The sequence below is a fragment of the Perca fluviatilis genome, chromosome 2 (genome assembly GCF_010015445.1).
Source record: "Perca fluviatilis chromosome 2, GENO_Pfluv_1.0, whole genome shotgun sequence".
Classification (NCBI taxonomy): domain Eukaryota; kingdom Metazoa; phylum Chordata; class Actinopteri; order Perciformes; family Percidae; genus Perca; species Perca fluviatilis.
The window spans coordinates 8736741-8749240 of record NC_053113.1 but is presented as its reverse complement, the minus strand read 5'-3'; the positions used below and the strand labels follow the sequence as shown (position 1 = coordinate 8749240).

At 44.1% G+C, this 12500-nt stretch overlaps 1 protein-coding gene and 1 pseudogene across 1 annotated transcript in view; one reads left to right on the top strand and one right to left on the bottom strand.

Moving 5' to 3' along the window:
- Window positions 1-12500, bottom strand: part of LOC120543706 — a 301907-nt pseudogene that overhangs the window by 39905 nt on the left and 249502 nt on the right.
- LOC120544569 (diacylglycerol kinase delta-like) overlaps window positions 7198-12500 on the top strand; it is a gene marked incomplete in the record, with an annotated part of 49970 nt that continues 44667 nt past the window's right edge. Inside the window, 2 exon segments of the mRNA XM_039778440.1 lie at window positions 7198-7296; window positions 9754-9886. Of these exon segments, the coding sequence (XP_039634374.1) occupies window positions 7243-7296; window positions 9754-9886 (187 nt within the window).

Below are 12500 nucleotides of genomic sequence, written 5' to 3'. Positions count from 1 at the left end.
CTCTCCTTCTCTTCTCCTCCTCTCTCTCCTTCTCTTCTCCTCCTCTCTCTTCCTTCTCCTCCTCCTCTCTCCTTCTCTTCTCCTCTCTCTCTTCTCCTCCTCCTCTCCTCCCTCCTCTTTCTCCTTCTCTCCTCCTCTCCTTCTCTCCTCCTCCTCTCCCTCCTTCTCTTCTCCTTCTCTCCTCCTCTCATTTTTTTATCTCACTATCTTCTCGCTATATCCTCCTTATATCCTCCTCCATCATTCTTCTCCTCCTCTCCTCATCTTCTCTTCCATACCTCTCACTATACTCCTCCTCTCCTCACCTCCTTTCCCTTCCCTCTTATTGCTTATATTTTTTTTTCCACTCTAATATATATTTTTTTACCTCATTTTATATTTCATTTATATAATAAAATAATAGTATATATTTGAGATAATTTAGACATAAATATTGTTTAATAATAAATAATAAATAGGATGTAAATAAATATTTTTATGTATCATAAAATATGTATGACAATAAATGTAATATAAATAAATGAATAAAAAAAGGTAGTATAATAATGTGTTTTATGAAATAAAGGAGATAAAATATGTTTATGATAATGTGTATGTAATGGGGTTAATTTTTTAGTATGTTTTTGTATATTGATAATTTTGTAATATTAAATGTAATTTATGTAAATAAATAAAATAGGTATGTTTTAAAATATAAAAATATATGTCTCATTTATGTGTGTTTTATGTAAATGTTTTGTGCATGTAGAATAAATGTGTAAATAATGTATATATGTAAATATGTCTGTATATGTGTCATGTCATCATGTCATGTATCTCATGTCTTCCTGCTCCTCTGTCTCATCATCATGTCCTGTCCTGCTGTCTCTCATGTCCTGTATGTGGCATGTCCTGGCCCATCGGCACCATCTGTGCTGTCATCATCACCCATCGGCCTGCGTATAAAAGCAATATGCTGTCAACATGTACTTGGTGGGGCTGGCACCATGGTTGGTTCATGCACTTGGGGCTGTTGTTGTCTCTCCTCCGACCAACAGCTGTTGTTGTCTCTCCATCACAGAGCCAATCAGCTGTTGTTGTCTCTCCATCGGGGGCTGTTTGTTTCTCTCTCCCACCAGGACCGACGGCTGTTGTTTGTCTCTCGGGACAGGCTGTTGTTTGTCTCTTTTGGGGCTGTTGTTTCTCTGGGGTGTTGTTTTTACAGGACCAATCAGCTGTTGTTGTCTCTCCATCACAGGACCAATCAGCTGTTGTTGTCTCTCCATCACAGGACCAATCAGCTGTTTCCAGCTAATCGGTGCTGTCAGGTGTAAGCAAAGAAACAAAAAAAAATTTTTTTTTAGCAAAAAAAAAAACTTTTAAAATTAAGTTACTACATTTTTTTTATATATATACTATATACTCAATATACTCATCTAATATATACTACTTCAAACTGAGAGGAAGAACGGCTGTACCACGCCCAGACCCGTAAGGTATTACTACATATATATACTATATACTACACTATCTAATATATACTACTTCAAACTGAGAGGAAGAACGCTGTACTACGCCCAGACCGCCAAGGTATTACTACATATATATACTATATACTACACTATCTAATATATACTACTTCAAACTGAGAGGAAGAACGCTGTACTACGCCCAGACCGCCAAGGTATTACTACATATATATACTATATACTACACTATCTAATATATACTACTTCAAACTGAGAGGAAGAACGCTGTACTACGCTCAGACCGCCAAGGTATTACTACATATATATACTATATACTACACTATCTAATATATACTACTTCAAACTGAGAGGCAGGACGCTGTACTACGCCCAGACCGCCAAGGTATTACTACATATATATACTATATACTACACTATCTAATATATACTACTTCAAACTGAGAGGAAGAACTGTACTACGTCCAGACTGCCAGTATTACATATATATATATACTATATACTACACTATCTAATATATACTACTTCAAACTGAGAGGGAAGAACGTTTACATACGCCAGACCCAAGGTTACTACATATATACTATATACTACACTATCTAATATATACTACTTCAAACTGAGAGGGAGAACTCATTGTACTATTACTACATATATATACTATATACTACACTATCTAATATATACTACTTCAAACTGAGAGGAAGAACTGTACTACCAGACGCCAAGGTATTACATATATATATACTATATACTACACTATCTAATATATACTACTTCAAACTGAGAGGAAGAACGCTGTACTACCAGACCGTAAGGTATTACTACATATATATACTATATACTACACTATCTAATATATACTACTTCAAACTGAGAGGAAGAACGCTGTACACATACTTGCCAAAGTATTACTACATATATATACTATATACTACACTATCTAATATATACTACTTCAAACTGAGAGGAAGAACGCTGTACTACTTCAGACCGTAAGGTATACTACATATATACTATATACTACACTATCTAATATATACTACTTCAAACTGAGAGGAAGAACGCTGTACTACTTTCAGACCGCCAAGGTATTACTACTATATATATAAATATTTAGGTACATATATATACTATATACTACACTATCTAATATATACTACTCAAACTGAGAGGGAAGAACTGTACAATTTACTTCAGACTCAAGTTAAGTATTACTTACATAATATATACTATATACTACACTATCTAATATATACTACTTCAAACTGAGAGGCAGGACGTCGTACTACCTGTGAATCGCCAAGGTATTAACTACATATATATAATATATGATACCACACTATCTAATATATATCTACTCAAACTGAGAGGCAGGACCTGTACTACCAGACCGTTAAGGTATTACTACATATATATATACACTACACTATCTAATATATACTACTTCAAACTGAGAGGAAGAACGCTGTACACTTCCAGACCGTAAGGTATTACTACATATATATACTATATAATACACTATCTAATATATACTACTTCAAACTGAGAGGAGGACATACTCAGACCGAAGGTGTACTACATATATATACTATATACTACACTATTTAATATATACTACTTCAAACTGAGAGGGAGAACGCTGTACTACTGGACCGCCAAGGTATTTACTACATATATATATATAACTCACACTATCTAATATATACTACCACTTCAAACTGAGAGGAAGAACGCTGTACTATTCAGACGCAAGGTATTACTACATATATATACTATATACTACATATCTAATATATACACTACTTAAACTGAGAGGCAGCACTGTACCAGCCAAGGTATTATACTACATATATATTATATACTACACTATCTAATATATACTACTTCAAACTGGAGAGGAAGAACGTGTACTACTTAGACCCATTACAGATATATTATGTAATACACTCTATAATATATATGTATATCAGCTGTGACCAGTGTGTGTGTGTAATCAGTGTGACCGTGTGTTGGTTCAGCTGTGGTGTTTTCCATTGTGAGTGTGTGTGTGTTCAGCGCTGTGAGATGTGTGTGTTCTGTGGTATTGTGATGAGTGTTTGTGTGGCAGTGGGGGGGGTGTGTTTTGTGTGTTCAGCGTGTTTGTGTGTTATTGGTGTGTGTGTATTGCAGTGGGTTTTTCATTGGTGTGTGTGTTGCCAGTTCGCTGGTTCTGTGTGTGTTTCGTTTTCCTGTGGCAGTGGTTACTTGCAAGTGGTGGTGGGGGTTGGGTGGCTGTGTGTGGGGGTTGTGTGGTGTGTTTAGCTTCGTGTGTGTGTGTGTACTGTGAGTGTGGTTTGTTGTGTAGTGACAGTGTGGTTGTTCTGTGAGTGTGTGTTTAGCTTGTGTGGTAGTGTGTGTGTGTGTTTCAGCTGTGAGCTGTGGTGTTGTGTTGTGTGCAGCTGACCAGGTGTGTTGTTAGTGGGTGGTGTGAGTGTGTGTGATGTGTGTTTGTGTGGTCAGTGTGGTACAGTGGAGCGGGTGTGTGGTGTACGTGTGTTTCATGTAGGGGACCAGTTGTGTGTGTGTAGTGGGGTGTGTTCGGGTGGTGAGTGTGGTGTGATGGTGTGTGTGGTGTTGTGTGTTCTTGGGGTGTGTGTTTCAGTGGTCCTGGTGGTTGGTAGCTTGCCAGGTGTGTGTGTGGTTAGCTGTGAGGGTTAGCTTGTATGTGGTGTGTTGGTGCAGCTGTGATGGTGTGTGTTGTGCCAGTGTGGTGTGTTGTTCAGCTGTGGGTTTTTTGGTGGTTGTTGTCCGTGAGTGGGGTCAGTTGAGCGGGTGTTTGTCACTGTGGTGGGGTGTGGGTAGTTGAGTGTGGGTGTTGTTAGCTGTCAGTGGTTGTGGTTGTTAGCTGTGAGTGTGGTTTGGCAGCTGTGCAGTGTGTGTTGTGTGTGTTCAGCTAAGTGTGTGTGTTTTGTGCTGTTTGGTGGGTGTTGTGTGTTTAGCTGTGAGTGTTGTGAGTGTGTGTTTCAGCGTGTGTGTGTTTGGGGTTTCAGCTGTGACCATTGTGTGTTGTGTTTCACTGTGATGTGTGTTGTGTGTTCTCGCTCGTGACCAGGTGTTGTGTGTTGTTTCATGTGTTGTGTGTAGCTGTTTGTGTTGTGTTTCGCTGTGGGGTGTTGTGTGTTTCAGCTTGGGTGTGTGTGTTTCAGCTGTGAGTGTGTGTTGTGTGTTTCAGCTGTGAGTTGTGATGTGGTTTCACTGTGAGGTGTGTTGTCTGTGTGTGTTTCCAGCTGTGAGATGTGGTGTGTGTTTCAGCTGTGAGTGTGTGTGTTGTGTGTGTGTGTTTCAGCTGTGACCGAAGTGTGTGTGTTGTGTGTTTCAGCTGTGAGTGTGTGTGTGTGTGTGTGTTTCAGCTGTGACCAGTGTGTGTTGTGTGTTTCAGCTGTGAGTGTGTGTTGTGTGTTTCAGCTGTGAGTGTGTGATGTGTGTTTCAGCTGTGAGTGTGTGTTGTCTGTGTGTGTTTCAGCTGTGAGTGTGTGTTGTGTGTTTCAGCTGTGAGTGTGTGTTGTGTGTGTTTCAGCTGTGTGTGTTGTGTGTGTGTTTCAGTCGATCATCGAGAGTGACTAGACAGACAAAGAACGTAACAAAGCTTCACCGTGAGTCTTCATCCTCCTCATCACTACAGCTTCTACCAGTAGTATATACCATAATAATAACTCTTAATATCAACCAGTAGTATCTATAATAATAATAACTTTAATATCAACCAGTATCTATCTATACCATAATAATAACTTAATATAACCAAGTATTATACATAATACTTAATATAACCAGTAGTTATTATAAAAATAATAAATTAATAAATTATATAATAATATTAATATCAACCAGTAATATACCATAATAATAACTTAATATCAACTAGGTCTATCTATAATTAATAATAATCTATATAACCAGTAGCTATATACCATAATAATATGCAATCTATACCATATAATAACTCTTAATATCAACCAGTAGACTATCTATACCATAATAATACCTTAATATCAACCAGTAGACTATCTATACCATAATAATAACTCTTAATATCAACCAGTAGTCTATCTATACCATAATAATAACTCTTAATATCAACCAGTAGTCTATCTATACCATAATAATACCTTAATATCAACCAGTAGACTATCTATACCATAATAATAACTCTTTATAAAAATAAATTATTTATAAAAAAATAAAATATATAATATCAACCAGTAGACTATCTATACCATAATAATAACTCTTAATATCAACCAGTAGTCTATCTATACCATAATAATAACTCTTAATATCAACCAGTAGTCTATCTATACCATAATAATAACTCTTAATATCAACCAGTAGTCTATCTATACCATAATAATAACTCTTAATATCAACCAGTAGACTATCTATACCATAATAATACCTTAATATCAACCAGTAGACTATTTATACCATAATAATACCTTAATATCAACCAGTAGTCTATTTATACCATAATAATACCTTAATATCAACCAGTAGACTATCTATACCATAATAATAACTCTTAATATCAACCAGTAGTCTATCTATACCATAATAATACCTTAATATCAACCAGTAGACTATTTATACCATAATAATACCTTAATATCAACCAGTAGACTATCTATACCATAATAATACCTTAATATCAACCAGTAGACTATCTATACCATAATAATAACTCTTAATATCAACCAGTAGACTATCTATACCATAATAATAACTCTTAATATCAACCAGTAGACTATCAACCAATCAGATGTGGAGCTTCTGGTCAGCATGGTTCCTAAATGTTCGATACACTACTGATACTATTACTGTAGACATGCAGAGAGAGAGAGAGAGACAGGCAGAGAGACAGGCACAGAGAGAGAGAGACAGGGAGAGACACAGAGAGACAGAGAGACAGGCAGAGAGACAGGGAGAGAGAGACAGGCACAGAGAGAGAAGGACGAGACACAGAGAGAGACAGACACAGAGAGACAGGCGAAGAGAGAGAGACAGACAGAGAGAGACAGGCACAGAGAGAGAGAGACAGGCAGAGAGAGACAGACACAGAGAGAGAGAGAGACAGGCAGAGAGAGACAGGCACAGAGAGAGAGAGAGACAGGCAGAGAGAGACAGGCACAGAGAGAGAGAGACAGGCAGAGAGAGACAGACACAGAGAGAGACAGGCACAGAGACAGGCACAGAGAGAGAGAGACAGGCAGAGAGAGACAGACACAGAGAGAGAGAGAGAGAGACAGGCACAGAGAGACAGGCACAGAGAGAGAGACAGAAGCTGAACCCAGGTTTAGTATCAGAGCAGAAGTCAGAGTTAGATCCACCCTGCTGGTTCTAACTGAACACACACACTGAGCAGCTGAACAGGATGTACACACACACACACACACACACACACACACACACACACACACACACACACACACACACACACACACACACACACACACACACACACACACACACACACACACACTCTCTCACACACACATACACATCCTGCTGGGTCATATACTGTTATCACAACAAAGGTCCAGATGCACCAACAACATTACAACCTGTTGATACTGTTGTGTGGTTTGTGTGTGTGTGTTGTGTGTGTGTGTCTTTGTGTGTGTGTGTGTGTCTGGTGTGTGTGTGTGTGTGTGTGTGTGTGTGGTGTGTGTGTGTGTGTGTGTTACAGGTCATCACCCCCTGCAGACGTCTCATTCTGTGTGCAGACAACAGGAAGGAGATGGAGGAGTGGATGGCCGCTCTACGCTGCATTCAGAACAGACACAACTATGAGGTCTGTCTGTCTGTCTCTATATCTGTCTGTCTGTCTGCCTGTCTGTCTGCCTGTCTGCCTGTCTGTCTGTCTGTCTGTCTGTCTGTCTGTCTGCCTGTCTGTCTCTTGTAATCAGAGTCATGTCAATCCCCATCACCAAACCCACCAGACTCCATGTAAATAATCAGGACTTTTAGCGTGTGTAGAGCCAGCATGTGCTGATGTATGTGTGTGTGTCTCCCAGTCCACCCAGTACAGCTGCTGATGTGTGTGTGTCTCCCAGTCCACCCAGTACAGCTGCTGATGTGTGTGTGTGTCTCCCAGTCCACCCAGTACAGCTGCTGATGTGTGTGTGTCTCCCAGTCCACCCAGTACAGCTGCTGATGTGTGTGTGTGTCTCCCAGTCCACCCAGTACAGCTGCTGATGTGTGTGTGTGTCTCCCAGTCCACCCAGTACAGCTGCTGATGTGTGTCCTCCCAGTCCACCCAGTACAGCTGCTGATTGTGTGTGTGTGTCTCCCAGTCCACCCAGTACAGCTGCTGATGTGTGTGTCTCCCAGTCCACAGTACAGCTGCTGTGTGTGTGTGTCTCCCAGTCCACCCAGTACAGCTGCTGATGTGTGTGTGTCTCCCAGTCCACCAGTACAGCTGCTGATGTGTGTGTGTCTCCCAGTCACCCAGTACAGCTGCTGATGTGTGTGTGTGTCTCCCAGTCCACCAGTACAGCTGCTGATGTGTGTGTGTCTCTCCCAGTCCACCCAGTACAGCTGCTGATGTGTGTGCCAGTCACCCATACACTGCTGTGTGTGTGTGTTCTCCCAGTCCACCCAGTACAGCTGCTGATGTGTGTGTGTCTCTCCCAGTCAACTGGCGAACGCTGGTGGTGTCTCTCCCACCACCAGTACAGTGCTGATGTGTGTGTGTGTTCTCCCATCCACCAGTACAGCCTGATGTGTGTGTGTTCTCCCAGTCCACCCAGTACAGCTGCTGATGTGTGTGTGTCTCCCCAGTCCACCCAGTACAGCTGCTGATGTGTGTGTCTCTCCCAGTCCACGCAGTACAGCTGCTGATGTGTGTGTGTCTCTCCCAGTCCACCCAGTACAGCTGCTGATGTGTGTGTCTCTCCCAGTCCACCCAGTACAGCTGCTGATGTGTGTGTGTTCTCCCAGTCCACCCAGTACAGCTGCTGATGTGTGTGTGTGTCTCCCAGTCCACCAGTACAGCTGCTGATGTGTGTGTGTGTCTCCCAGTCCACCCAGTACAGCTGCTGATGTGTGTGTGTGTGTCTCCCAGTCCACCCAGTACAGCTGCTGTGTGTGTGTGTCTCTCCCAGTCCACCCAGTACAGCTGCTGATGTGTGTGTGTCTCTCCCAGTCCACCCAGTACAGCTGCTGATGTGTGTGTGTCTCTCCCAGTCCACCCAGTACAGCTGCTGATGTGTGTGTGTTCTCCCAGTCCACCCAGTACAGCTGCTGATGTGTGTGTGTGTCTCCCAGTCCACCCAGTACAGCTGCTGATGTGTGTGTGTCTCTCCCAGTCCACCCAGTACAGCTGCTGATGTGTGTGTGTTCTCCCCAGTCCACCCAGTACAGCTGCTGATGTGTGTGTGTGTCTCCCAGTCCACGCAGTACAGCTGCTGATGTGTGTGTGTGTCTCCCAGTCACCCCAGTACAGCTGCTGATGTGTGTGTGTCTCTCCCAGTCCACCCAGTACAGCTGCTGATGTGTGTGTGTCTCTCCCAGTCCACCCAGTACAGCTGCTGATGTGTGTGTGTCTCTCCCAGTCCACCCAGTACAGCTGCTGATGTGTGTGTGTTCCCAGTCCACCCAGTACAGCTGCTGATGTGTGTGTGTGTCTCCCAGTCCACCCAGTACAGCTGCTGATGTGTGTGTGTCTCTCCCAGTCCACCCAGTACAGCTGCTGATGTGTGTGTCTCTCCCAGTCCACCCGAGTACAGCTGCTGATGTGTGTGTGTCTCCCAGTCCACCCAGTACAGCTGCTGATGTGTGTGTGTGTGTGTGTCTCTCCCAGTCCACCCAGTACAGCTGCTGATGTGTGTGTGTCTCTCCCAGTCCACCCAGTACAGCTGCTGATGTGTGTGTGTCTCTCCCAGTCCACCCAGTACAGCTGCTGATGTGTGTGTGTCTCTCCCAGTCCACCCAGTACAGCTGCTGATGTTGTGTGTCGTCTCCCAGTCCACCCAAGTACAGCTGCTGATGTTGTGTGTGTCTCCCAGTCCACCCAGTACAGCTGCTGATGTGTGTGTGTGTCTCCCAGTCCACCCAGTACAGCTGCTGATGTGTGTGTGTCTCTCCCAGTCCACCCAGTACAGCTGCTGATGTGTGTGTGTCTCCCAGTCCACCCAGTACAGCTGCTGATGTGTGTGTGTCTCTCCCAGTCCACCCAGTACAGCTGCTGATGTGTGTGTGTCTCCCAGTCCACCCAGTACAGCTGCTGATGTGTGTGTGTCTCTCCCAGTCCACCCAGTACAGCATGGACCACTTCAGCGGGACACACAACTGGTACGCGTGCTCTCACGCCAGACCGACCTACTGCAACGTGTGCAGAGAGGCGCTGTCGGGGGTCACGTCCCACGGCCTGTCCTGTGAAGGTACTAATACACACAGTACACACACATAGTACACAACCAGAATATACACAGAGTACACACCCAGAATATACACATAGTACACACCCAGAATATACACATAGTACACACCCAGAATATACACATAGTACACACACAGAATATACACACACACAGAGAATATACACATAGTACACAACCAGAATATACACATAGTACACACACAGAATATACACATAGTACACAACCAGAATATACACATAGTACACACCCAGAATATACACATAGTACATGCAACAGGATAATACACGCAAAGGTACACACACTAGAATAGACACATGGTACACGCATGGGATATGCACACATGAAGTACCGCACACAGGATATACACACACACAGCCAGGAATATGCATCATGGTACCGGCCGGGATAATGCACATAGTGCACAGCAAAGGATAATACACATGGTTGCACCTAATAGGGATAATACACATGGTGCACAACCACGGATAATACGCACGCCAGATTGTTACCTGGGATATACACACACATAGAGGGAAATATGCATAGGTACACACACACAGGAATATACACATGAGTACACAACAAGAATATACACGCCGAATGGTACACAACCAGGAAAATACACATGAGTGCCTGACCAGGAAAATACACATGGTACACACACAGGACAATACACACACGCACCGGGAGAATACGCATGAGTACACAACCAGGGATAATACCACATAAGGTACACACCAGAATATACACATAAAGGTACACACGCAGGATAAACCACAAGGTACCACACCAGGATATACCCACCGCATGATGACGCAACCAGGATATGCACACATAGGTACACCCAGATAGCACACATGATGACGCACCAGGAATATACACAGCAAAGTGCACACTGGGAAAATACGCACCACACAGAGGAGGATATACACATGAAGTACACAACCAGGATATTAACACTTTAAGGTGACCACCAACCGAGGGTATACGCATAGTGCTTACAACCAGGGATAATACACATAATTTACACAACCTGATGGGATAATACGCATAGGTGCCGCACACAGAATATACACACACAGAGTAATAGCCACATGGTGCCTGAAACCAAGGATATATACACATGGTGACACACCTAGATATTACACACACAAGAGGATATACACATAGGTGCTTAACAGGATATGCATGGTGACCACATTAAGTGCCACGGATATACACACACACAAGGAGGGATATGCACATGGTTACGCAATAGAGGATATACACATGAAGTGCCTGACCAAGGATACACATGGTGCCACAACCAAAGGGATATGACGCATGAGGTGCCTGACCAGGATTATACGCATGAATTTTACCAGGAATAATACGCACACAAGAGTATATGCACATGGTGCCACAATGGGGATATTTTATGAATGGTGCCATGGGATATGCACCTGACTGGAGGTATGCACGAAGATTACACACCAAGGATAATAGCACATGGTGCCTGACAATGGGATATGCGCATGGTTACCTGGGATAATAACACGTATGGTACGCATGGATAATACGCACACTGGATAATACGCATAAAGGTGCCGCGGGATAATACGCATGGTGCACGCAGGAAAATACACACAGGGATAATGCCTATGGGTGCACTGCACAGAATGGAAGGACATGGTGCCGCACACTGGGATATGCCGCACAGTTCCGCAAACCTGGGGATGTGTTCTTCGGGGACGTAAATTAACCAACACGATAGATTGTTAGTGATGCCTTGCGCGTATGATGAGATGCGTGAGAGATATCTGATGAGGCGGAGATTGATGGTAGGCGTTATCCGATGTGTTGTGTTGATGATGATGATGATGATGACGATGGTAGCGATGATGATGGGATGATGATGATGATGGTGATGATGAAGAGATGAGAGTTTAAAGATCATCAAAGGGTGGTGCTGATCTGAGACCACTCACCGGCTGTGAAGAGGATGACAAGGCTATTTATCCGGGACGATCATCTGCGGGTTGACAGGGGATGAGGACACCGCAAAGCCTTGCACGCACTCGACGCACACAGCAGACGCACACAGCGCACGCATCGGACGCACGCACAAATCGGACTTACTTACCTGCCTTAGCAGCGCAATCGGACACCTGCGCTTAGCGGCGCAAATCGGACGCACGCCGTCGGACCTTGCCGCAAATCGGACCTTGCACGCACGCACGCACGTCGGACCTTGCCACCACGCACATCGGACACCTTACCTTACCCGCATGCGCTGCAGAAATCGGACCCGCATAGCATGCACGCACGCACGCATCGGACACGTCGGACAACATCGGACCGCATCGGACGCACGCACCGCACACACACGCACACCTGCCGCACGTCGGATTTTACGCAATCGGACCGCATCGGACAGCGGACACGCACGCACGCACGCACGCACACGCACGCACACGCACGATCGGACTATCCCGGACGCACGCACGCACGCAATCGGACGCACGCACGCAATCGGACATCGGACACCCACCTTACCCACCACCACCACCACCTTACCGCACACCACCACACATCGGACCACACACGTCGGACCACTTACCGCACACCCGCCGCG